This window comes from Oculina patagonica, chromosome 3 (genome assembly GCF_052425735.1).
Source record: "Oculina patagonica isolate OP01 chromosome 3, crgOcupat, whole genome shotgun sequence".
Lineage (NCBI taxonomy): Eukaryota > Metazoa > Cnidaria > Anthozoa > Scleractinia > Oculinidae > Oculina > Oculina patagonica.
In genome coordinates, this window is record NC_135760.1 from 29,450,222 (window position 1) to 29,477,796 (window position 27,575).

The 27,575-nt window shown below is 38.7% G+C and overlaps 3 protein-coding genes across 4 annotated transcripts; 2 read left to right on the forward strand and 1 right to left on the reverse strand.

Moving 5' to 3' along the window:
- The first annotated feature begins 42 nt into the window (after positions 1 to 42).
- On the forward strand, positions 43 to 23,048 carry LOC144647420 (uncharacterized). Of its 2 annotated transcripts, XM_078507219.1 has the most exons (18): positions 43 to 278; positions 2,772 to 3,063; positions 3,977 to 4,303; positions 4,497 to 4,620; positions 5,117 to 5,290; positions 5,992 to 6,075; positions 6,297 to 6,368; positions 6,860 to 7,036; positions 7,376 to 7,462; positions 7,954 to 8,140; positions 8,665 to 8,890; positions 9,425 to 9,555; positions 10,575 to 10,681; positions 11,129 to 11,231; positions 11,867 to 12,009; positions 18,236 to 18,328; positions 18,774 to 18,858; positions 21,529 to 23,048. In XM_078507219.1, the coding sequence occupies exons 1-18, from the start codon at positions 69 to 71 to the stop codon at positions 21,652 to 21,654; spliced, it is 2,748 nt and encodes a 915-aa protein (XP_078363345.1). In that variant the 5' UTR covers positions 43 to 68; the 3' UTR covers positions 21,655 to 23,048. The 2 variants fall into 2 exon arrangements, with proteins under 2 accessions (XP_078363345.1, XP_078363346.1); XM_078507220.1 differs by lacking the exon at positions 6,297 to 6,368.
- LOC144647419 (high affinity cationic amino acid transporter 1-like) lies at positions 12,883 to 17,115 on the reverse strand. The gene is made up of 2 exons (XM_078507218.1): positions 14,846 to 17,115; positions 12,883 to 13,607 (listed from the first exon to the last, which is right to left on the reverse strand). Exons 1-2 carry the CDS (start codon positions 16,563 to 16,565, stop codon positions 13,390 to 13,392), a joined length of 1,938 nt encoding a protein of 645 aa, XP_078363344.1. The 5' UTR covers positions 16,566 to 17,115; the 3' UTR covers positions 12,883 to 13,389.
- Positions 23,049 to 25,545: 2,497 nt separating the features above from the next.
- On the forward strand, positions 25,546 to 27,515 carry LOC144645784 (small cysteine-rich protein 2-like). Its single transcript, XM_078505329.1, has 4 exons — positions 25,546 to 25,595; positions 26,185 to 26,312; positions 26,614 to 26,732; positions 27,390 to 27,515. The coding sequence occupies exons 2-3, from the start codon at positions 26,192 to 26,194 to the stop codon at positions 26,730 to 26,732; spliced, it is 240 nt and encodes a 79-aa protein (XP_078361455.1). The 5' UTR covers positions 25,546 to 25,595; positions 26,185 to 26,191; the 3' UTR covers positions 27,390 to 27,515.
- The last annotated feature ends 60 nt before the right edge of the window (positions 27,516 to 27,575 follow it).

Genomic DNA, 27,575 nt, shown 5'->3' on the forward strand with positions numbered 1-27,575 from the left:
TTTTCCATACCCGCTCCAGTCCCCAACCGTTTGGAATGCTGTGCACTGTCACGTTCCACGATGTAAACATGGCCTCCAGTAGACAAGACGGGAATCGACAAGATGACAGCCAACTGTTGAACTATTTTAACGCTGAAATCATCTTGCAAAGGAAGGATGATGACAGGATACTCCTTTGCAAATGCAGCAATGAAGATCAGTGGGAATTACCGCGGTTTATTCTCAAAGAAAACGAAAGTTTTCGAAACGGAATTCAGAGGTGGTCGTCAAATCAGCTGGTAAGAAAGTTCATTCATTCATTTTCTGTATCAGCTACGTGCAGTTCCTTTCTTATTTGTCGTTTATTCATCGTATCTCCCATTAACGCTTATATGTTCCTCAACAAATGAATGGTATCATTACCACAACAACAGAAAACATTTTATTTTAATTTTTTAATTTATGACTAAAAGGAAATTAGTGACGAAAATGCGCTAAAACGACGACTACACGTGCATCATTGCACATAATGAGTGCTTTCTTTTTATATTTGTGCGCAAGAATGGCTAGAAATATTTTGTACTGCCGTCGATTCAACTATTCTTGTCTACAGTCCTTTTGGTCAGCACCAAGAATTGCAATCTCTGGTCGGTCTTGATTTTTCCTCAAATCTGATTGGCCGATAAACAGAACAAAAAAAAGAGAAAAAGTCAAGAGGAAGCTTAAACAGTTTTGTCTGCCTAGATCTTAAGGATCACATTATCAGGGAACTAAAATGGTGTAAAACTAAAAGGCAGGGACATTTCAGGTGCAGATCCAGATTGGTTTTTACAGAAATAGGTGATGCTTTTTATAATAAATATATATTTTTGTTTTAACAAATTCCAAGCTACAATATGAGAATGTGACATAAATCATCATCATCATGACTCATCGCACAAGTAGGCGCATAAGGCCATATGTGACATAAACTTGTCCAGGAAAATATAGTACTTTAGGGAATCAAAATCTAAAACTTTTCCCAGACGAACATGCCCCAGGCCCAGGGGGGTACTTGCAGTATACATGACAGGGGGGTCCGACGGAGCTTCATATTGCGAACCCAAAAAAATACATGAGCCTGAAATTTTACACCCAAAAAAATACCTGACATCAAAATTTTCTACCCCAAAAAGTACAAGACCTAGCACCTCTATATTGATTTATTCAATAAAACAGACTTTAAGACCTAAAAAAATATATGACAGATCTCTTGACCCAAAAAAAATACCGAGGGTGTAAATTTTCAACCGAAAAAAATACGTCGGACCTCCCCCGTCATGTATACTGCAAGTACCCCCCTGGGGCCCAAGGACCCTCCTAAAAGCTTGCACCTTTGGTGCTCATATAATCAGGGAATACACCGAATGCAAATATGGCGGACCACTTGGTCGGTGCCTGGGACGAGCTGCATGAAAGCGAGGCTAGTCAGGCTTCGGTCTTTTGTTTTGACAATGCTTTTGTACAAAAGTCTTACTTATTTGTCGATCTGGTGTTTTTTTTTTTTCGCTGCGCCTACGAGTTGCTGTGTTTCTGAATGCCACAAGAAGTGATAGAAGTGTTCACCGTTTGTCTCTAAGGGAAAAATTGGATCAATGCAATTCGTTGAGATGAAAGAAAGGAGTTCGCAATCGCTGCGGGAACTATTGAGGTTTGTTCGCTACATTTCAGGTTCGAAGATCTTAGAAATTTTGTATAAATGACGAGCTTATGTGGTGTCTGGTGGTGTTCCAGCACGAGTTGCATGGCCAGTACCTTTCCCAAGGTAAAGAAAAGCTCCACTTCCAAGACATCCTCTGTCTCAAAAGAAGTTGTTCTTGTCCGGCTTTGTTCGCGTCCGATCCACTCGCACGGAATCGCACGATCAAATACTAAATAAGTGAATGAAATTCAACTGCCCCCCCATAGTTAACGCTAGTGAAAGCATTGAGCCAAATAAGAAAGACTTGAAGCTAAATGTGACCGCTTGCACATTTTCTAAGATCTTCTAACCTGAAATGTAGCGAACAAAGTTCCTGCAGCGATCGTGAACTCCTTTGTTTTCCTTTCTTTCGTCTCAACGAATTGCATCGGTCCACTTTTTCCTAGAGGCAAACAGTGAACACTTCTATCACTTCTTGTGGCATTCAGAAACACAGCAACTCATAGGAGCAGCGAAAAGAAACACCAGATCGACGAATAAGCCAGACTTTTGTAGGAAAGCATTGTCCAACCAAAACACCGAAGCCTGACTAGCCTCGCTTCCATGCAGCTCGTCCCAGGCAACGACCGAGTTGTCCGCCATATTTACATTCGGTGTATGTGGTCACCATTTTTCCCAGAACTGTGCCAACCTTTAGGCTTTATTCTTATGCCAAAGGGGAGCTTGGGCACAAGTATTGGTCTGGGCACTGTGCTTGGGTGTGGGTACCACCTCAAGATCTACAGTAGGTGTTGGCACCATTCTGGGATAAAGGCTTTAACAAGACAAATATCACATGATTTCAGGAAAATGTCTCATGACCCAGGGATGGAGTCATCGTGTCTTGTGTTGTACACATACAGAAGCTGATATATATTAACTTAAATCTGCATTTAATCACCACCTTTCTACAATGGACAAGCTCTTTCATCTTATAGTGGCCTCTACTGACAACAGAAGTGACCAGCAAACAGGTTCCTAGACTCCATAATAATAATCTCAGTTACTTAATAATTGACAATATTGTTGATGAGAACCTGATGCTAACTGAGTCTCACCTTGGCTTTTTTAGGGTAAAGATGTTCACCTCAATCTTCATGGTGTAGCTGGCATCAAACATTGCATCAATGACAAGGGCAGGACCATGACATTAATATTTTATGTGTCTTGTGTTAACTGTCACAACGTTATTTCAGAAGCAGACAGAGATTTAGAAGATCATACTGTTTGTGAACAAAGTAGCTCAAACATTAAGCACGTAGAATCCTGTGGATCAATGTCAAAGTGGTTTTCTGATTCTGAAGCTTGTAGTGACGCTATAAAAGATGATGTCTGCAACTGGATTAAAAAGGCTCTGGGTCAAGGTAGAAAACATTTTTATTTTATTGGAAATCTTTCAGTTTAGTGAATTACTCAAATTTCCTGTATATAGTATAGGCTTGCGTGTTTTTTATATTGGCTGTTTCTGAAATATTAAAATTTTAACTTGGCGTTAGGGCTTAGGGGAGTAAGAGAAATCATTACTAATAACTAAAAGGGGTGGAAAATTGGTCCTTTAAAAAATATGCAACTTGCAGAATTTTAGCCAACTTTCATGGGTCTCGCTGTCACAATTTTTTTTGTAGTGCCTTTTCTCAAAGCCTCTCTTGTTCCCAGGGTCTCTCCCCCCTGGGAACCGAGGTTGCTTTTCTCAGAGTCACGATTTCATAAGGCAAGAAAGTCTCTGTTTCCCCCAAAAGATATCAGTCTTGCCATCTTAAAGTCTTGTTTACCATTTGCCAGTTTCCCATTGTCACCCGTACTTTTAATTTTCCCTCATATACCTGCCCTGTAGAAGGGAATTTACCTGAGGACCCCCCCCCCCACCCCAATGAAAATTCCAATTAAGCTTCATATATTTTCTTAAAAGTTTTAGCCTTTGAGATCTCAAAGACCCCTCCCACTCCCAGGAATTTCGAATCCCTTCTATGGGGGGGGGGGGAGTACAGACGTTTTCTAAACACACACACTGCTTGAAGGGGGGGGGGTGGGAAATAACTTTTTAGTAACATGATATTCAGGTACATGTATTTGAACTTGTGGCAATCAAATTTTCCTTCTGTAAATAAAGGTGACCTGGGGACTTAAAATTAATCATTGATATTGCAAATAAAGTTGTACAAATTTCTTAGGCTCTAAAGATTTGCGAAAATAAGACAGCCTTTATTTCAGGGATTAAGAAAAATATGTCTTGTCTATAGAGCTGATCTAGTGTTATTGATGTTTCCATTTCTCCAGAACTGGTAGTTTTAGACGTTTCAGAGGAGTTCACAAACTTTTCCAGTGTACAAGAGGAAGCAACACCCAAAGAAAGTTATAAAAGAAATGTTATAAACACTACAAATGTTTCAAATAGCACATGTACTACTGGATTACAATGTCATCAAAAACTTTGCAAAGTTTCAATAGGAGAAAATGTCTCTCTGGAGCTTGGCCAGTTGGCAAGGGAACAGAATACAGGAGGTGTAATGTTGAAAGATAATAAAAATTCTCACAAGCCTCAGAAGGACGATCTTGGTTCAGTCATGGAAAAACTAGTGGAATCAGCTCATTTTGGAAAACTAGGTACTGCAGTTACATGTACCGGTATTTGATAATCCTGTAGTCATGCCACACAATAAGAAATTTAGATGAAATGCGCTTTGCAAAAAGTAATTTGTTCGAAAATGGAGTCTTTAGTACACTTAAATACATGTATGTAGATAAGCTGTTATAATTTATTATACTCCATGTTAAAGTTAATGTTATTGTTTCACAGAAAAAGAATTTATCAAAAAGAAATTTGATAAGTATTCTCAAAGTGAAAAGGTTGTAAAACTTGAAGGATTTTCCTTATTGATGAAAGAGCTTGGGGTTACAGAAAGATTCAAAGACTTGTTCAGGTAAGACTCTGGAATATATATAGGGATTTTGTGCAATGTTTATCAGCAAAGCTTGACGAAACGAGCAACTCTCAAGAGTTCCATTGCAGGATTGACTTTTTTCGGTTTTAAAAACAACAAAAATGACCAAAAGTAAACCAAGGAGTTTGAGCAAGCCATGCTTTTGGCAGCTACTGCTAGAAATGTGCAATTCAACTGGAAGTCAATTACTTTTGGACTTCCAATCAAAACTTTCCAGGGTCACTTGCTTCCCAACCAGCTGATCAAAAGGAACAAAGGCTCTAGACGTGAGATAATTGACATGATTACTTATTAATAACTGCACCAGTTGTCATCTAAGTTGCACACATTGTGGTGCTTCTGTTTTCTGCCAAGGTTCATGTGATTAACATGTTAAATGCAGAGTGTCGGTCAAAGTAAAGAGTTTTTGAATGCCAGGAACAATCAGTTACGCAGTTAGGTTGTGGTGATTCTGTTTTGATATGTTTGTTTTCAGGGCATTTGATTTTAATCATCAAAATCAGTTGACATATCAAGAGGTGCTCTTTGGAGTGGCAGCTATGGACCCTTCTACACCCCATGGAGGACCCTCTGGGGAGCTCCGTTGTCGATATCTTTTCAAGTTTTATTCTTCTGAGCAAGACGCGTTTCTTTCCTTTGAAGAATTCAAGTGAGTAGTTTTTCAATATTAAATGTACAGTAGTTGGAATGGAGCAATCTTCTAGCATCTGTAGTAAAACCAAAATCAAAGTAAAAAAATTAAATCACTTGATTTAAGTGTCAAAGTATTAATAGCACTGCTTTGCTAATTGGAGACACTGTAAATAAATAAAAAAATATCATAAATAAACTGAAACGTGTTAAAAATTCCCACTGGCAGGAGGCAGACCAGTTGGCTATTTACAAAGCCTGGAAAAGTTAAATTCAGGACCACCGAACACCTTATCCATGTAGTGGTAGGGTGGAAGATTTGAACCCGGACCACTAGGCCACGCTGCGTCACATTTGGCCAATCACAAGTAATACAAGCAACATTGTAAACCAATCATGCCACCGGTGACAAGGATGAGAAATGCATATAAGCCAGATCAAGATTTGTTTTGGTTTTGCTGTTGGTCAATCAAAATTTTAGCAAAAATGCCTGCTGTGTTGGGGGTAAAAATCTGAGCAATAATAATTGCATCTGGACAAATTTAACTAGTAACAAAAATGCCACAAGAGTAGCAAACTCTTTATTAAAGAGTTAATGAGTCATTGTGGTGAGACTATAGTGGATAATCCTGTGAAATCAATATAGCTAGAAGAAGTGGAGTGTATACTTGTTTGCTTATTTTTTTTGGACAGATGGGTTATGTCATTTTCTCCTCACAGATTGTTGATAAAAGACATTCAGAAGCTAAAAGGAGAGAGTACAAAAGACTGTGATGTGTTAGAGGAAGCAAGAAGCAAAGCCAAGTATGTAAAACCATGGTTACAAGGATTAGGAATACCATGTCTAATGAGTTTAATATGGTTATTTTCTGCATGCTTAGCAATTTAGTGTGTGAGTGTGTCAAAAAGATGTGGTATGCAAGTGAGTTTAGACTTGGGTTAGGGAATGGCCTTACTTTAAATGATAGCTGGCCAAGAATACTGCAGAAGTTTCCAGTTCATGAATAACCTCCATTTCTTTTAAGTACACAAGTGAAAGCAGAGGAAGAACAAGTAAGTGTTGCAGTTGACAACACTCAAATTTGGTCAGTTAACAGGTTTGTTTCAGAAATTTGATGATGAAATTAGTTCCCTGATATTCGCTCAAGGTAAAATAACTTGAAATGATAGATAGATACGCATCGGAAGAAATTTATTACCATTAACATGTGGCACAAATTTTTGCGAATGTTCTGTTTTTGTTTCCTTTTCTTGTTTTACGATTGGCAAAAAACTGTTCTTGCTAAAACATTTTCCGGCAAAAAATGTTCTTTTTTTAAAGCAAACATTGTCAAAATCTTCATGAAGTGGTGTAATGTTTATCTGCCACAGATGAACAAAATGCTGTGACAATAGAGTGATAAATAAATGCTGATTAACAAAAAATTCCAGCTGTTTTTGTACCCATGCATCCTCCTTCCAGCCAGGACTAACCAACACACAAAACTGCCTGAAATCTAGCCTTTTGTTGTAGGTTAAGCTGGTAAATAAAGAAACGTTAGTCTAGCTTTGTTCTTAATATGCTTGTTTGTTTTGTTCTGATTGCCAGACTTTTTGGATCTGGGCTCAGAGACAAACTCTCATTGGTGGAGTTTTTGGAAACAGTGGGTAGCCTGAGGTTCCGTGGGACATCTGTGCTGTTCCGTCTGCCTGTGTCAATCATCAAACTTGCTCAAGATGAAATGTATCAATGTCTGACCGAGGACAGGAAGCCGTCGATCACCAGGTGAGATAGGTGTGCATGCTCGATGGATAGATACGAGAATGAAAAACAGTATAGGTGGAGGTGTTGAACTAAAAAAGTGTTATCAAATTTCATGTCTTAAGATAAGCAATACCTATCAATTCCACACTCAGATTCACCCTACAAAACATTTTTCTTCTCTGGATACACGCAAAAAAGTGATAAATATATGAATCTACTTTCTGCAAAATACAAAAACAGCCTCAGACTGAGGGCGTGCGCCGAATCCAAACTGTACTTTTACGCTTGATATAAACATGATGTGCGCTGTGTAGTCAGCATAACTTTAAATGGTTTTCGATACTTGTGTGTTAATTACAGATCTAAGTCCCCAGTGAAAAAGAGAAGAAGTAATGATTCAGAAGCTAGTGACACTATGGAGTTTCAAGGTTTTGGTTTTCCATTTGAGTAAGTCAGTCTTTTGTACCTAACAAGTGACTTTTCTGTTATTCATTGTTTTGTTGTTCAGCTTAACAAAAAACAGCAATTTTATGGACTTTAATGTGTCTTGTCTAAATCAGCATTGCCGTTTGAATTTAACATGTTTGAACCATCAGTTACCTTAAAACTTTGCAAAGGAATAGATTTACCTAACTTGTCCGCCACTGGATATCAAAACGCCAGTAAAGGCATATTGATATGTGAGGTCGTTTTCAGTACAGTCAAAAGCTCTTCACACGTCACAAAGGCATCTATAGCGACTGTCGCTCAATTCCGTCCATGAACAGGGAAAATAGAAAGCCAGGTTGCGGAGGAAAAGAAAAGATAAACTAGTTTATTCACTTGTGAAGTACACCCCTTTTGAAAACCAGGCGATATCCTCGTTTATTTCTCCTGGAGAAAGAAAAACAGGAGAGGCGTAGTGTGATCAGAGTTAATGTTCATTGATGTACTTACAGAACTGTCACAGATCAATACGAACTTGCCACTCACACAGTTAAAGTGCGTCGAAGTGGAATGCTGAGTGACGTCAGTGTATTGTGGGACATGAATAACAGTAACATGGTAACAGGCAGTGCTCAGAGTGGGCTGGTGGCTAGTAAACTTAAGATAGAACGGCTTCCATCCATCAACTGCTTCAACAAGGTGTGTGACCTTACCTTCGATGGGCAAAGGCAAGCTGGTTTTGGTAAATAACAACAATGTAGTTGTTTTCGACGAGCAAACATTACTTTTGAGCAGTATAGACCGCGTTGTTCATACAGATTGAGCTAAACGCTGACCGAGAAGCCATGTGTCGTTATATGTAATTGATGTAATCTTGCCCATTTCTGTCCTTTTCTAAATCAGTTACCGAGGGTAAACAAATGTAAGTAGGAAATGCTACTAAGTGTTTCGTAGGCAAAAGGACTAGGTGAGACTTCACACGTTATAGACTATCTTAGCACTACATAGTGTGCTTCATTTACCCTGATAAACTTCTTTGTCTCGAAATACGTTGCATTTATTTCAAAATTGTAAAAGATGCACACCAGAACTTTCCTCTTTTCAGTGTCGTATTTGGTAATGGAAATCTACTTTTTGCCCACTGAATATTCACTGCACAACAACATCCGACTTGTAAAGTTATTTTTAAATGCATTTTACGCTTTTTAATTTTCATCACGTAGCAATCAGATGCCAATCAAATGCTGTCAGCTTTGAGGTACTTTGAGCGCGCGATAAAAGTGACCCCCAACAGCAGTAAATCAGGGGGACCCAAGGGGAGCTTCAGTTGGGGGCTCGTGGAAATGCCTTCGTTAGGGAACTGTCTGGTGTGCATCTGTCGAACTCTCCTGGAGATTATTAAGAAGGAGCCTCGACTTATCAGAGTCAAATCACCCACGTACATTGTAGGTAAGGCACTATTAGGTACTTGATATAGTAGTGGTGAGGTGTCTCTAGGTCGTGACTTTCGTTTCGACGGAAACAAATGTATTTACTATATCTCGCACTTTTGAAGGATTAACGCATTCAAATGGCATACGTTTACTTCAAAAATGTTACAGAAAATACTACAACGAAGACTACAGTTACTATCTCTAGACGTTGTTTATCCTTCTTTGTCAATTTGGCAAGAAAAAACGTAATCTCCAAACTAAAATACTTTATAAGTTCGGTACCTTGACTGGGTTAAACTTTGAAGCATATTTCAGTCACCTAAGGATTCTCTGCTTGTGTATTGCTTTCATCGGCCCTCAAGCTTGTAAGCATAGTTTCCATATTACTTACTTAGACTTAAACCATGTAGTCAAAGCGGTAATCACTGCGGCAGTAAAACGTGTAATGAACTATTCAGAACTTAAGGAGAAACTTGGAACGCTAGCCAAGAGCGGAATTCCTTAGCATGGGAAAACATTAAATACGAAACTTCTTAATTGATTTTTTCAGGTGATCTTCATGGTAATTTTCGTGACTTGGTATGTTTTGAGAAGGTTCTGTGGCGCATGGGCCCAGTTCTTACACCCGCTAGTTTCATGTTCCTGGGGGACTATGTCGATCGAGGGGAGAATGGAGTAGAGGTATGGCTCTGAGGGAGATGTAAAAGCGCAAAAACAATATATTTTGTAACGTTTTGCTAATTATACAAAAGTGTGTACACAATTTTTGTTTCGTGTTAACTGTACGAGAAGTATTTTGGGCGTGCTTGTAGGGTATAATAAATTCCAAGGGGCAAGTAGGCTATTGAAGGTTTTGTAAGATATATAAGAGCCACTCGAAGGCATCTCTGTCAATGTCGGATACTGAACAAACGAGCGTTCCTCTTTTGATCTCAGAATTATACAACAGATTCTGCATGCGACCGCTTCACGATTTACTGGTTTGACCTTATCCTTAACTTTAAGTAAATTAAGTCCAATATGAGTCCGAACTGGAAAGAGGGAAAATTTATTTATCAAACGTAACAAGTTAATCCGTTTCGTGGACAAGAGCCCCGCTGGTTGGACAGCCGTGGGAGGGTACGAGTAAGACGATCTTGCAGATGATTCAGAAGATGAGAAAAAGCCCCGTTCAGCCGAATAACAAGCGTTGGCCGAGATCAGGTTGAAAGAGCGGAAAAAATGAGTCTTAGCCGGCCTAACTCTACATGAGTTTTAAACCGAAAATAACACGGTGTACGTTTTGCGATATATATTAAAGGGATTTACTTAGCAATGTTGCTTCGAGGAAATAAGAATTTAACCCTGAAATTAACTACAGTCAACAACAAGAAACACTAACTGTTGTTTTCTGTGACAAAATTAGTTTGAATTGGAATTGTGGCGATGAACGCCAGTCTATCCGTCTGTCTGTTTGTCTGTCTGTTTGTCCGTCCGTCCGTCCGTCCGTCCGTCCGTCCTCTGTGTCTGTCTGTCTGTCTGTCTGTCTGTCTGTCTGTCTGTCTGTCTGTCAATTTATGCGGTGAAGAGCACCGCGCATCATCCAGTGCCATGCTATCCTGATTTTTCCCTTCTGAGAAGATGAGAGGAGTAGTTACTACATCCTCAAAGACTTACTCATTTCTTAGGTGTTGATATGGTGTTGTTTTCATTGCCTGCAGGTTGTCGCATACTTGTTCGCTCAGAAGATTCTGGCTCCATCAAAGTTTTTCCTAATACGTGGCAACCACGAGATTAGAGACATCCAGAAAATGTTTACCTTTCACAGGTTAGTCACGACCAGCCAGTATTAAGGAGCCTTTAAACTTTTGTATTGTTACAAAATCTCTGTGGCTTGTTATCATAAAGAAGCGTGACACAGAAGACCTGAAATCACGGCGTCCAGTGAAGGAATTAACAAGAAATCTGCAACTTTATGATTTGAAGCGCTTATATTTCTATCGCTTTATCAAAGATAAAAACTCTGAAGAATTATCGTTTCTTTGTACCATATTTTGCCTAATTAGCCAGTAAATGTAGAACGGTCCTTTGATTTTGGCACCTTGTTGGAGAGGATGTACTGGCATGGTAACATTTGCACGGCGAAGTTGTTTGATAGTAGAATTAATTGTACAGTTGCATTCATTTGTTGAGAGTGACCGTGACTTTTTCACGGTGGAAATTAGGTTTGACTAACAACTGCTTTTTTTTTTTTTTTTCCCTGTCCGGATGCTAGTGAATGCATTCAAAAGTTTGGCGCTGAACTGGGTGAGGAGGTGTGGGGAGCAGTTAACGCCATTTTTGATGTTCTTCCACTAGCTGCTATTGTAGACAATAAGGTAAAACGTTCATTGACTTCAATGACTGATAACAACCTTTAAAATTGATTTGATGCTGATCTTCATTGGTTTCTCCTACCCTTAAATTGACTGCGATAATGACAAGATATCGTGAAGAGTCAAAAATGCTAAATAAGCTTGCAATGAGTTTAAAATCTTCTTCAGTGCCCCTTTAAAGCATGCGCAAAACCAGAAACATAAGAAGTATCTGTTCTCTTGAATGTTAAAGTTAACAGCTAATGTTAGGTAAAAACTGGCTGACATGCTCATTTGACAGACAATTCAAATGGAATTAGTTGCACATAGAAACAATTATCTGTGAATAACCTGCGATCGCAGGTTAATCTGTGAAGTGATTCGCTACCAGCGTAAAAACAAGTGTCCCAGCCCTCACAAGGGAGGGCAAAGGTCTTTTGGTCATCGATTTTTTTTTGACATTATTTTATGCCTAAGCATTTAAACCAATTAACCTTCTTGTTTCTTTGTTCCATTGGCAATAACTAGTTGTCATTTTTAGTTCGCACATCGTGAAACTATTATAGGCTTCTCTATCGTTAGGGACCCATTCTACGCACGTTCGTGGAGTAACTGAAAATTAACATGTAATCTTAGTACTATGTTGTTTCTGTTTCTAGATCTTTTGTGTTCACGGGGGTATTCCGCTGCCCAGTCAAGGTGGTGGGCTTGTCTCTTCCATCGACAGCATTCCCAGTGTTCTATGCGACCCGGAGAAGCAAAGCGACCTGGCCTGGGAGCTCATGTGGGGCGATCCTTTACGGTAACTAAATAATAAAAGTTCATAAAAATACTTTATTGACTCAAAATTCTTGTCTTGCAATGAAGTTTAAGTAATATTTGTTAGCTTTAAAAATTAGTTCACAACTTTTACTCTACGACGATTTGGACAGCGCAATTTCCATTTATTTACCCCGGTAAATTTCAACTACTGTATGCGCCGAGGCTTTTCGGAATGAAGCAAATGACATTGTTTATTCAACCCTTAACCTTAATGTGCTGTTTTATCCCCCAAGCCTTGAAGCCAAGCTAGAATTTTAATATATATAAAAAATGGCCTATTACCCTTTCACTGAGTATTCAGTACAGTTCGTTCCCTTAATCCGACGCTACAGAATCTTCTCTGCTGTTTGCGTGGCGAGTATGCAGCCTTCTTAACTCGAGCTCTGGTATGCGATACTCCGAAAGTAAAACGTTTTGTGGCTTAAACGGACCGTGGCAGGGGTAGGGTGGTCATGGTGGAGGGTTAAATTTGAAGGTGTGTCTTAGCTGTTACCTCGTTGGTTTTTTGACTTGTTGGAAATTTGCAGAAAGACGCCGCCAATGTCGTTTGTTAGTGATGGTGTTGTTGTCTTGTTGCTTGTCTGGAGTTATAACAGCCGCGCGAATACTCATTGGACGCTTGGCCTCACTTTTGCGTTGGACGCGTGGCCCCACCCTTACTCTTACGTTTGTCTTTCCTTGCTGGGCAATCCCAGAGTGAATGATAAGAGAGTTCTGGCAGTTTGAGTTTACTCTCGCGCTGGCGGCGGGATCTTTCATTGTCTGCAAGCACCAAGTCTACGTTCATTGATCTGGGAGCGATGGGTGCATCTTTTCAACGCATTTTACTCACTGCAATTCTTGAGCGCCTTAGCAAGTCTAATTTATCATTTATTTTTTGATCTTGCAACCAGTAATTTGATTAACAAACGTTCTTTATTAAGTAAATGACAGATAGGACTAAATTTAGCTGTGTTGCAGCTTCTTCCACTAAATGAATATATGAATAAAAAAATAAATATCGATACTGCTTAGGTGTCTCCAAGCAATAATATTCTGAATTTGATCTCGTTTTCTTAAATAAACTCCAGTTCATTTTCTTTTACATATTCTTCATTCTTTGCTTTCACAAAACTAAAGCAAATATTAGTACCCTATTTCAATTAAATTGCTGGGTAACCAGCGTGAACTAACAATATTGATGAGGTCCTCTAATACAGACTATATGAAATGACAAGAAATAATTTTAAACCTCGTCACCATGGTGACGATTTGTACAAGGATCACTGTATAACGAACGTGTCACGTGATGTCACTGCTCAAAGCAACAGAAAGAAACGGTATTCCTAAGATTTTAGTCCTTTTGCTCTTATCTTTCTTTTTAACGAGCATCGTCTTCGCTCGTCAGTAAGTTGGATTGGAATCCCTCATCATCATTCTCACTCTCGCTTGTCGGTGACAGAGGTCCTTCCTCGCTGCTTGGTGTCCCGGCACGCTTTGTGGGCTGAGTGAGTCGCTGTAGAAAGTTACCTGTAGAGCCTTCTTCACTCAAGGCTTCTTTGCTGTTGTGGATTCCGTACATGAAGTAAATAGCCATACCTTAAAAGATGAAACATTCATAAGGATGAGCTATTCAATCTCAAAAGTGCCAAAGTTGCAAAAAATAAGAAAAAAAGCCAAATGAAAGGACTGCTCTATGTGTTTAATTTGAATGGTGACAAACTCGGGCTTCTCGCTCAAACTTATAAGTTTTAACCACCTTATACGGCATAATAAACAGCATCACGTCAAAAGACTGCACTTGCCTTAAATTCTCTCATTTAATGGGCGACTAGGGCCCTAACTAGCAAGAGGCAAGACGAGACACTTGCCTCGTCTTGTTTTTAACCCGAAACTGAATGGGTAAAAACAAAATATGTTTAGTTGGTGTAAAAATTTTCAGTTGAACAAGACTTATTTTTTTAAGAAAAACCTTATAAAAAATGATTAAGAAAGAGATTATTCAGAGCTTATAGTTCTCTAATTTTTGTGAAGGGCTTGTCCCCAGAACCTACTTGCATGATCTCCAGTGCGTCGTCTATGCTAAAGGTCTGGTTACGGCCCTTTTAGGTGACACAATGTTCCTGGTTTGAACAGTGGTCACGCGATTTTGTTTCAGAAATGAATGCCGGGTAACTAGTTTGAGTAGTGGGTTTTTTTTGGGGGTTTTGTTTTTTGAGCCTCCTCAAGCGCCACACCTAACACCGTGCTATAAGCCATGCAATCAACACGCGCACGGGTTCTCCAGTGCATCCAGTATGTGTTCTCGACGACGGCAGAGAGAGAGAAACTATAAAATTCCGAAAATACGGTAAGCCTCCCCGATACCCCCCCCCCCCCCCCCTCCGAATATAAGTCGCCCAAATCTCAGACGCAAAAAATTATTCCGTTTATTGCCGAAAAATCAAGATATACGATATTCTTTTAATCTCCGATGTCAAGGTCTTATCTTCTTGTACCTTTTGGCAAAAAGTGGGTCGCAGGCATATTAAGAATTATTTTGAATTCGTTCTCATTAGTTTTGTGTTGTTCTCAACAGTAGAACTTAAGAAAAAATGGCTTGCATTACTCCTTGATTCCTTTTCGGCTAGGTATTTAACGTTACGTTTAAACTTTTGCATAAGTGTGAAACAAGCTAACGCAAAATGTCTCTGCCCGTTAAAATTGTAATGCAATGGAAGCTCTTTACCTTCTTGGAAAATGGTTGTAATCTTGCTCAGCCTATAAAGGCGAGTAGTTTGCTTCACCTTGTTTTACACATTCACTACAGGATGTAAAAGACAATGAAACGCACTCACCGATAAACATCCAGGCAGCAAACCGGGCCCAGGTCCACCAAGACAGATTAGTCAGTAGGTAGATATTGGTTAAAATACTGGTCAGGGGAACAAACGGAGTGCATGGTACTGCGTGGAAAATTCTCATCCGCTTTGTGGGCAACAGGAACAATAACACCAAGGAGAGGATAGTTATAAGCGCCATTAGACAAGAGACAAATATGACGACAGGATTCTGCTGGGTAATATGAGGCAATCCACTGCCTGGAGATACAGTCATACAGAAACCATAAACAGCAAACAAGAGACATGCTGATGCTACCCCGGCCATGCGATGAGATTCCTCTGTTGGTTTCTCGCCCAGCCTGGTACACAAGTCGTGTTTAGCTTTGTACATTGTTGATGATTTAGAGAATCTTTTCTTTATCCCTTTATTCATCTTTCCACAGCAAGTAACGGTTTCGTCGTCTGTCGAGTCGTCGTCATCTTCGCTACCTGTTTGAAATTCCGATGAAGATAGCGGCCTGTAGCGCTCGAGTAGAACAGCTAAGGATACCGCGGTATAGGCCATGAGTGTTCCTATAGACAGCATCTCAACCAGGTCATTAAGGTCCAAGAATAAAGCAATTCCGGCCGCGCTGATGCCGAAAATAAATGCAGCTCGTAAAGGGACCCGAGTTCTGTTACTAATCTTTGCTAAACCTTGAAATAACAGACCATCATTTGCCATGGCGTAAATTAATCGAGTTCCAGCGTAAGCGAAGGCTAATATGGCGGTCGACATTCCAAAGAAACCCCCGATGGCGACAAAATATTTGCCAATTTCAAAACCCGTGAAGCTGAATGCGTCAGTCAGTGGACTGTAAAAGCTGAGTTTGTTGTACGGAATAATAAGCGTCAATATCGCTGCCGTTATGAGATAAATGAACACACCAATGTACGTGCTTACAGCATTGGCAAACGGGACGACTCGTCGAGGATTGTTCGTCTCCTCACTAGCAGAGTTAATGATATCAAAACCGAGAAACGCAAAATAAGAAAGAGACGCACCTTTCATTATGCCGTCAAATCCGTAAGGAGCAAATTTTTCAAGTGTCTCCCAATTAGTCGTGTCCATGAAATAAAATCCGGACAGTACAATAAACAAAACAACCAGCATATTGACCAGAGTCGCAAATCGCATGAACAAGGCTGGTTTTCGCGGCCCAGTAGCAGCCAGAACAGTGAAAACAATGATGATGGTAAAAGCTATGAAGTCTGGAAACTGACGAAATCCTTTCACGCTCCAATGAGCCACATTTTCCGTCATGTACTTCGAAATTCGTTCGCCACTAACAGAGTTCACAAACTTGCTAAATTCATTTCCCAGCAGTGCGCTAGCGAGAACGTTTTCCAAAATAAGATTCCATCCTATCATGAAAGCCCATATCTCTCCCAGCGCGAGATATGTATACACATATGACGATCCTGTCTTCGAGACTCGAGCGGCGAACTCGGCGTAACACAGCGAAGACAAAATCGCTGGAACCGCTGCTATCACAAGAGAAATTACAATGGCTGGTCCGGCTGTATCTCGAGCTATTTGTCCTGTGGCCACGTACAATCCAGGTCCTAGCATGGATCCCATACCCAGCAATATGACATCCAGTACAGTTAAACACCGGTTAAATAATGTGTCTTCGTCTGTTAGATCGTGCCTCCGTGAGCGAAACAGAAGTTTTAAAAAGTTGATGCAACTCATGTCGGATTCCTGCTTAGCCTTCAGTTAAACCAGTGACGCGAAATTCTTAAATTTGAACTCCAGAGTTTGGCGCCAATTGATCAAACAGTCTTTGATCGGGCGATCATTTGTCATCTTCTCGTCAGTATATTAGCCGATTTCGGCCTCATGTCTGCATTCTTCCCACTTGAAACTTGTCTCTCAGCAACAACTTCCCTTAAGCGGACGAAAGAACATTCAAGAACCCGTCTCGAACGCTACAACGCTCTTTTGGATTCTCTGCTTTATATCAAAAGGAGCAATCTGGTCCGGTTTCTGCTCCACTACACCTACTAATTCTTCTCCTACAATCATGCAAAATTAACTTTCAAATTAGTTCTATTACGTGTCATCGCTGTTGTTATTTTAGTTTGTTTTGTTGACCCTGTTCAAGCTCTACCGGTGTCTGTGTAAATGTTCGCGGAAACATTCTTTCATCCTGACTCGCCACCTTTAGTTTAGGCGTTTACACTGTCACATAAAGTGAAATGTTTGTTCTACTGAAACAAAATTGACTTGCTAAGTAACCAAAGGGAAAGGAACATTTTTTGCTTTAATTTGGTCATATCTTTTGTTTAAAATTATATTACGCCCGTTATTCAAATGAGAGTGTTAATGTATTGGTGGCGTTCCATCTCATTAATCATATCAAGTCCTTCTTGATGACGTTATTTCTTTTCTCGTTTATTTGATTTTTTTATTCCAGTGAGCGTTGAATAACAAATTACACCAAAAAGCGTGATAAAACTTTGAATTTTGCACTACAGGTATTTTTTTGAAACAGTTCGAATGCATTTTCAAAGCAAAAATCAAATGTTTTTCTGTAGAAGGTTTGTGTTAATCCACTCCAATCCCTCGGTGTTTATAATCGGTAATGATTAAATTTCCCGTTTTTTTTTGCGAAATCTGAAGATAAGAATGTGTAGGAACTGTAGCAATCCAAGAAAACTGACATCTCTTCAGATGCTTTACTTTGGTCTTCCTCTTGAGAATATTCTAAGATTAGCCTGAGCGGAAAGTTCTATACTGATAGAGGTCAGGGTGGTTTATCTATCTAGCCAATCAAAAGCACTTCACGGATCTCTGTACCGCTATATATATATAAATTATTTAAAATTTGTTTTTTTTTTTTTTTTTTTTTTTTTTTTAAGTTTTTTTTCAAAAAATTATATATATATATATATCATTAGTAAGAACTTTCCGTCTCGTTGACGCTTTCTCGGAAATTCTTGAAGTGACAGCAAGCCTGTTAGAGGGGCCAACAACTGCAGCACAAAGATCAGAAAAACGAAAAAAAAAAAAACGGCAAAAATGGGAAGTCAAAAAAGGATTGATTTGTAAGCATGCCAGAGCGAAAATTCAAACGTGATGCTGGTAGAAAGCAAAACACGCTTCATGTTGCAAATGCCGTTTTGTGTAGTTTGGAATTTAACTCATTACTAACTAGAAAAAATTAAAAAATTGTTAAAATGTGTTTTTTTATTTCTGAAGAATTCCAGGAGTCAATGAGTTAATCAGGCCTAAACAAGAGCCTTCTGGGGTTGCAGGGTTTTTTCCCCATTTTATTACAGCGGTGTGAAACAGCAGACGTAAAAATCGGCTACCTTTGAACTGAATAAGATTTAAGCTGAACATAATCGCTTGTGTTGCAGGTCAGAGGACGTTAATTCCGAAGTTGTGGAGCAACTCAAAAGAAACGAAGGATTCGTTGCCAACAAAAGGCGAAGTACTGCTCATCTGTTCAGGTGGGTATGACGTGTTGTGACGTTCTTACATGACGTATATGCTGGCGATCTTACTCTAATGATGATCAAAAATACCTCGTCATTACGCTCCGAGCTGGTAAACAGAGATGCGATCCACAGGCGAGGGTTCTTCAGTCATTTGAAGGAGCGAAATGAGGGGCTAATGCTATGATCTTAATCAAAGTATAAAAACATAGCAATATCGTTTAATTCCTTTTATGAAACTGCTACGAGGCTATGACAACATTTTTTTCCACGCGCAAAGTATTTGACGCGTACTGAAGCTGAAAGAACAGTTTTTATATGAAAAGCGCTGTCGTATTCATAGGAATTAGTTAGGAACTGTTCAGTAAAAATAAAAAACACACTGCGGTGACAAACATGACAAAACAACGCATGTCAATTCATATCTAGTACCCAGTTCCTTTTCTGTGTTGTTTTATAGCGCGGACGCCTTAGACGCTTTCTTGGAAAGGAATCAACTTACTCACGTGATCAGGGCGCATGAAGTGCAGCAAGCTGGTTTTCAGGTTAGTTGAGCTCCACTATTCCACACTCTAAGAAGTAAAGATGTATAGCTCGAAATAGCGGGGGTTTGAAATGACGGGTCAGCATGAAGGCTCCGTGCCGAAATGGTGGATGGGTATTCAATGAAATTTTGCGAATTTGTGTCGTGGAAATCTACAAGTTTGTTTTTCTGTACGTGAAATATTTGTTTTTCTTCTCATGAAAACTTTTTTCTGTAGCTTTTCTTTACTGTTATATGGCTTTGAGTTTAGAAAATTCTTCTGAAATTCAGTGTGGCTAGACTTCGAGCAGGCCGCCAGTTTTCTTTGTCTGTTTCCACTCGTGCTCATTTTAAGCTTCACGCTCGACGAACTAAGAAAAACATAGGCACGCTAAGCGTGCAGGAGTTATTTTTTCAATTTATGGGGTGGCTTGGGGGTGAAACTGGGTGATTGTCCTGTTGGGATGGTTTATGCCATGGGTTGAGCTATTTGTGTATGGGGGCCCACGAAGTCACTTTTTGCACAAAATTTGCTTGCAAACAAAATAACTTTTACGTGCATTTTGATACATCAGAACTGTTTTATTCAATATGTAAATTTTCATCATTTAATTGAAAAACAAAAACTAATTCAATTATCTAAATGTCACAAAATGGCACGTTCTTATTCTGTTTAAGCGGTTATTTTGTTGCTAGCTTTGTTGCAACCGTAACGTGTTACTTTTGTTTGTTACGGAATACTTTTGGCTTTTTGCCAAACCCTGAAACATGATATTGTTGTTTTTCTCACTTTTGTAACATGAGACCTCTGTTTTTTAAAAACGTAACACGATACCCTTGTTTTTCTCGAAAAAGCCACGATTCCATATAGACATTGAACGAAAAGTACTATAATAAACGAAGTAATAAACGCATCAAATCAAAAACCACTTTCTTCGGGAAAGTTCTTTAAAGCGCAGTACACCTGGAGTATTTGTTTTCTGTCAGAACTGTTCGACAAAGATTTTCGTTCATTCACAACCTAAATTCTATTCAACAAACAAGAACTAATTGAGTTATCGAATTGTCACGGAATGGCACGCTCTTATTCTGTTTTTGCTCTCGATCGTAGTTGCTTTTAACAGCAAAGTTAATACTTGTACCGGTTCATTTAATGTTTGAACGAGATGTTTTACAGTTGATTTCAATTTACTTTGGCCGCCCGCTTTGCGAAGTTTGTTGGGAAATTGGAAACTTTGTTATGAAGTTGCCAATTTAATACGTTGCGAGTTTGCGAATCAAATTGCGAACTTCGATAAGTTCCCAACTTCGGCCCGACTGATTTTTTGAAGTTTTGGTTGTTGAGGAGAAACAAAACATGTTGCTCGAAAGTCATGGTGATTTCTGAATTCGAAGATTTTAGAGCTTGTCAAGGAAAGTTGAAGTAGCTTGAAGTGCAAGACAACGTTTCGCATCAGCGATCACGCAAGTGATTTGGCGATAAATAAATTTTATGCAGGTAGAAATTTGGTCAAATTTTAACTTTTTTGTATGAAAACACATATTTAACGATTTCTGTGAGGCATAATCTTCACTGTCTTCAATTTCAAGTCTTCTGCGTTTGTAAACCGGATGAAACTGGATGGTTTATTGATTTTAATCGAAGCCGACGCGACGCGACAGACTAATTTGTTCGAGACAACGTGTTTACGGCCTGCTTTACATAAAAGTTTTTTATTTTTATGACATTTGTTTCCAACAGTTTAGCGTAGCAAAGCCCTTTTTGATAACATAATTATACAAGGTTTTATTAATTTCGGGCCGAAGTTGGGAACTTTGTATCGAAGCTCACAATTTGATTCAAAAACTCGCAACCTATTTGGCAACTTCATAACAAACTTTCCAATTTCCCAACGAACTTCGCAAAGCGGATGGCAAAAGTAATGACCACATTATTCTTCAAATCTGCTTTGTGCAAATGGAAAGCTAGCCTCTCCAAACGTACGCTCGAATAAGACGAATAACAAGTTAGTGTTGGGCCTTTTGCTCACGGCGTGTGCGTTGTAAGCAGGCGGGCGTTACGAAAAACGTTTTTAATCCAGGGTTAAAACACAACTCACCGATTCCGCCTCCTTCTAATCTAAAAACTTCGAACGAAATTGCTGACTACGTCAGATTGCTTCCCCTTTATAAACTGCAATTTTATTGGTTCTGATAGTACCTGAAATCTGATTGGTGTGACAAACACACATACTTCACTGACCCACCGACTGATTACAAGGACACGACGACTAAAGAGCTATTTTTAAAAAAATAACTCAAAAAGGGATTGTTCGTAGTGTACAATGTTTCCGCTGGTTTTTCCGCCCCCTCTCCTTAGCACATCTCTCTCTTTCCCTCTCCCTCATGAAACGTTCCAATAGTCGACCTTCAGAGATGTTTTTAGCAAATATATGGAACTGAAGAAACGGAGTGGTAGTTCTAAAGTTTATATTCTGGCCCGGGTTAAAGATTATATTGTGGCTCCGATGTTTTTTCACTCGGTACTTCGGTTTTCCTCCCTACTGAAAAACCAACACTTGTTTCCAAATTTTGATTCGATCTGGATAAAGGACCCGCATCACAACTAGCTAGGGCTGGTGTGGCTTCCTCTCTAAATATTGTATTTTTTTATTATTTTTATGCTTAAAGTTTCATTGTTATTTATTGTTAGGTTCAACAGAACGGCAAACTGCTGACCGTGTTCTCGTCGTCGCAGTACTGCGGGGGATCGAATGAAGCAGCTTGCATCCTGGCACATCAAAACAAACTGCGCACAATCCGACTGGATACCACGTGACCAACTTAACACACTTCAAAGAGTGAATAATGGACACTCCACTGTTGTTGTGTTACAAGTTGTTATTTAATGAATAACATTCAATAAAGTAAAAACCCACATCATAAAAGAACCTAGAATTTTCGAGATCAGGCCGAACAGGTTTTTATATTGCAGGGTAGTTTTTCACAATTCAGGCTGACTGGGTTCTCAATGGGTTCATATTTTTCAGAGGTTGTCGTAGTGTAAGCATTGGCGGAAATATTGTACTACTAATACATTTCTGTATTTTATTTTATAAGATATTTAGATGTTAAATCGTCTTATTGCACTGTAGCTTTATAGAAACATATTTCTTGTGAAAATCCCAAAAATGTAAATCAAAGAAAACATATACACAATAACTTTCGGTCGGAAGTTTCTCACACAATTAAAATCCAGAATTTTGACCATCAAAATTTGAGTGATTTTTTTGTATAAGAACCAATTTTTCTTTGCCAGGTTTAACAGGTTTTTATAATTTTGGGTATTTAAACCAAATTTAAGCCTGTAGGTTCTTAAATCACTAGGTTCTTATATGCAAGTTTTTACTGTATATATTGAATTATTTATCTAACAGAATATTATTACAAATGATGTTAAAATTAAGTTCGCGTATTTAACATAAGCGTACGACCAGTTAACGGGTCTGTAAAAGCTGTATTTAGCAGTATGACGCGTGAGTCGTTTTTATCATATCCGAAACTTTCCTCAGACAAAAGGAAACCTCCGAAAGATAGCTTGGTTAGGAAGTAAGATGCATGGATGGTTGAGGCTGGATGATTACAAATTACTACTGGATTTTTCTTTTGTCAGAACAAAGAGCAAATGCAAATTTCATTTGGTAAAGCTGTATACTTTCCCGTCTTGTAATATTTTTTAATTCGCGTTTTTTCCCCGAAGAAGTAAGGGTATAAGTATGTTCAACGTTTGTTGTGTCTCTTTAGATCGATTTGTTTTGTTTACAGCAGTTAACAGTAAATTCTCTCTGTAGGCAATCAAAACTGCACATGCTCGTTGATTGTTATACAGACCCTTAAAGTACAATAATTTACAAAATAATATTCGCGTTTCGTTGTTAATTTTTCAAGTCGTAAAGCTTCCTTTTTTTAAAACTTAAAACTAATAACATTCGTAAAAAAATGCAGATAAAAAATCTTAAAAAGAGATGTTTTGGACGAAAATGCTAAATTCAGATCTCGTCGAACAGTGGAAGCAGAATATGATGTAATGAAGTGTTCTAAACAAATCGAAATTGCTTTTAAATTACTGAAAAGTTGTGTTTTAGTTTGCTGACTAGCGTCAATAATAGATTATATTTCAAGTAATTCTATGTGCGGCGCGAATTCCGCAATAAATCATGTTTTGTTTTCAAACTGAGTGTATCTTTTATTCTCCCTAAGTAATGTATATCAATTTTTTTTTATAATTGTTTTTTTGTATATCAATTTTTTTTCATGATTAAAATCATATCTGTGCCCGTGAAACAACCTTGACAATAGCTACAAGTTGAGCATAACAACCATGCCAGAGCATAATAATGCAGTGCAAGAGAATAATAGCTATGTCTAAGTAAGACAAATTTTGGGTGACTTTTTTAAGAAATCACTGCCAGTCTAATATTTCGAGCCTTTTGATAGCTTTTCCTTTAGTACAGAAGTACCAAACAACAGAAAAGACTCAGTGCCATTTTCTTTATCACAAATTTGTAGTGCAACAACTAACTATAACGATAGGACAAATAAATTGGTTTGATTATTCATTCTTAAAATTGCTTACATCAGTGGAAACGAGCTTATTATTGTTTAAAGAAAATAACACTTAGCACTTCTACTCAGTGTAAAGAGGAGTTCCTGACACAACGGTACAACAAACGAGATAGATTAACAGGTTTGACAACTATTTTATTCTACATAGATCTTTAATTCCGCAGCGAATCTCTTCAATTGTTAACCGTAACATTTTTAAAATCTTCTTCTTGCATCCAAACCACTTGAATTAACAGACAGTTTAGCTTCAGTGGCGTTTAGAAAACTCATACTTTCTCTTTCTTGATTATTTCTTCGATTTGTGCTTGCTTTTTCATTCATATCGTTGAATCTATTTAAAATTTTCCTTTCCTTCCTGTCAGCAGAGCAGTATTTACACGCTTGTAGTATTCAGGTGTTTCATTAGCTCTAGAGCATCTCCTTGATCAATAAATGTTCAATTTCGTCCCGTGCTTTGATCATACCAAGTAGGTGTGTTTAGGTCGATCAATGAAATAAATCAAAATCACTGACAGGAAAAGAGGGTTATCCTCTCTTGCTAACAGTACTTTAGAAGCTTGGTTTTGTCGGGTAAAAATAAACTCCACTGTTTTCATTTTGAAAGAATGCATTTACAATATCACCCTAAATATTAGAGATAACGAAATAAAACTTCCGGCTTTGTATATTTGCTCTAAAAAAGAGGGGCTGCTGGAAGTCTATACGAAACATACGATTGCTTGTTGTGTTTTGTGGATTATCTCTGTTTGGTTAGGTGGGGCCTCGTTTTTTTTTCGGCTTCTAGTGAAATCTGAAGAGTTTATACCAAACCCGATTTCAAGTCTCGGGGCAGTTCGCAGATTGAAAGAGCTCATTTCCAATTCTTTAAACGTTACTTAGAAATAAGCAATAACGCATCGAATGCAGTTTGTAGAGCTTAACTCAGTAGGTTTCCTCTTATAATTAATAGATGTTAATCAGAAAATAATTAATTATACCTTATATCTTCAAAGTAAGCATAAGAAGTATCGTGTCCCGGCTCCATTTTGGCGACGAAGACAGGAACTGAATTGTTTTAGTTTGCCTCGCCCTTTGTAAACGATGAAATAAAATGAATGTTGTATGAAAGCTTATTACTCGGGCTAAGCCGAGTCAAGTTTTCGGTCGCGTTCTTTTGTGTGTCGCGATTGTCCTGATAAGGATGTGCCGATACCTTGTCAGTCTCTTACCTTGTCAGCCTCTTGTTTCAGTTGAAGAAAGTTTGGTCTTTGTTGTCTTGAGATAGGTAACATCGACAAATGATTAGCAAATGCGAGCTGAGATAGGCCCTGTTAGGGTCGAGAACGAGGAGATTCCACTTTAAATTGTCGCACGTTGTTGTTGCCTGGGAATTAAAACGACGGTAGTTATCAACTTATTTGAAAGTCAATTTTTTAAACCTTTCAAAGGAGCTTATCATCATGCAGTCTTAAAAAATTCAAAACATCAGGCAACGAGAAAATGGAGTCCTGCTTAGGCAGGGAAAGTGTGCGCCAGTGTAATTGCTCTACGAACATTTTCGCTTCCGGTTATGGTGCTTCGTTCTTCAGTCACTAAATACCTGCCTCTGTGTTATATGAAGACAGACAAAATCAAATCTCTCGCCATAAAGCAAAATCAATTGCTTTTTTGGTTTCAAGTGAACATAAAAAGGTTACGACTGTTTTAGTGACTTGCCTTTTGACAGGTTGCGAGCATAATGGCTTTAGCTACGTCATATCCGAGCATGTAGCATACGCCCGAGCATAATAGCTATATTTGAACGTGATAACTATGTCCGAGCATAATAACCATGTCAGAGCATAATAATCCAGTGCCAGAGAATAATAGCTATATCCAAGTTAGGCACTGTCAGTCCAAAAATTCGAGCCTTTTGATAGCTTTCTCTTCAGTGCAGATGTACCATACATCACAGAAAAGAATCAGTTCCATTTGCCTTATCACAAATTTGTATCGCAATCACTGTAACTATAACGATATGACAAATTAATTGGTTCATGTCTTAAAACTGCTTACATGGAAACGAGCTTATTATTGTAAAAGCAAATAACACTTAGCACTTCTGCTCAGTGTAAAGAGGAGTTCCTGGTTAAGGCCGTGAGGTGAAGGAACCGACACAAAGGTACAACAAACCAGGTAGATTAACAGGTTTGAGAACCATTTCTCTCTACATTGAATTTCGCAACGCATTTAACTATACATTTGTAAAATCTTCTTCTTAAATTTAAATCACCTGAATTAACACAGCAAAATTTCATAAGCTTTCAGAAAACCCTTTCTTCGATTTGCTCTTGCTTTTTCATTCATATCTTTGAAGGAATTTTTTGAGTTTCCTTTCCTTGCCGTCAACATTTCATCAAATAGCAGTTTTTAAACGTTTGTAGTATTCCTGGGTTTCATTAGTTCTTGAACATCTTCATCAACTTTTGTGTTGTGCTTCGACACACCAAGTAGTTTGTTTAAGTCGATCAATAAAAAAAAATCAAATTCACTGACAGCAAGAAAGGATCAACCTTCCATGCTGACAGTAATCTAGAAGCTTAGTTTTATCTGGTAAAAGTAAACTTCACTGGCTTCATTACAAGAAATTTAAAAATCAATCCACGATGGGGGAAAAATGATCAAACATACTAAAGTCGATCTTGCACTACGAATTTTCACAGCAATACAGAGCTCAGTCTCTTTTAGTGATACCATGAGCATACCAATTGTTTTTCTGTTGCAGTAAAACCATGGCTAACAAGATTTATTTGTGCTTGTTGCTGATTATTTTGGGTACCATTACAGTGCATGGTAAACACCTAGGAAAGAAGAACGTCATGCCTGCTGCTGTAAAGCGTCAGTACAAATTCGGTCAGTGTTCCTTTACGTTGATAACAATTGTACATTTAGAACTATATTGTTTAACTAAATTGTGGACATGAGAATTTAATCAAATGTATCTCAGGTTGTGTCGGGTTGCTGTTCGCCCATCGGACAGAATAATACAAGGATGCTTTCTCTGCCGAATCAGGAAACAGCATTCATAGATCCTTTTGAAACTGGCGCCGTGTCGCACCGCAAGACTCCGTCCGCCGGACAAGGCCGGATGAGGTTGTGTTTGGAGGATGACTCTTTTACGGCTAACAAGTCAACAATCCTTTTCTCTTTACAGGGACTTGTGATTGGCCGATGGGGGCATGTTATTACATACATGATCGTTGTCCAGCAGGAACTGTTGAATGCAACGACTTTCCTTGTACATCGAACACCAACAAATGCTGCTGTAACTAAGTATGAATTTAAACAAATATGAAACTAATAATAGTGTTATCATGATTGTATTCACGTCAGTAAAATGTTTGTATCATCTTTGACACTCGATTCCTTCGTTTTTTGAGCGGGATAAGACGAGGAAGGGAAATACAATCATTTTGCTAAATATTGAAAACACTTGTCTGTTGTTTAATTTAGCTCGTTAAGATTACATCTTCTAAAAGACCTTTCCAATATTAATTTCCCGCTCACTCGCGACTTTCGACTTGGTCGCTCGAAAGAGGTCAACTTGAAATTCGTTTTATTGCGACACAAAATTTGGCTAATACACGTTTCACACAATACCAAATAACAATCTTATTTTTTTATTGCTCAACTTGCAAAATAGGGCACATTTCGCGATTCGGAAATTACTGCAGCAACTAATTTTCGCGATTTGCCCACTGGCGATAACTGATTACTTGCCGCAATAAATAGTTGCCTGAATGTACAACGCCTGCCAACATCACGTGACTTCTCTTGGCAGTCTGAAATGTCAGCCGTCTTTTCGCCCCAACCCCCCAACGGACGGGCGCGGGCTTCCGTTGGGAGGTTGGGACGAGAGGACGGCTGACATTTCAGACTGCATCTGAGTGTTATGTTACTTGGGTAATTCTAAATGTTCTTTTTTTGCAGGAAGTGATGGTGGCAATGATCATGATGTGTGTCTCCATAAATGGAATGACGGCCTTAAATTTGTACTTTAGTAATTGAGAAAATGCGGGTATTTACTTGTAACCTTCACCAAACATAAGCAGAAGTTGATATGCTTCTGACATAAGAAATAATGGAAGGAGAAGATAAATAAAGGCTGAATCATTA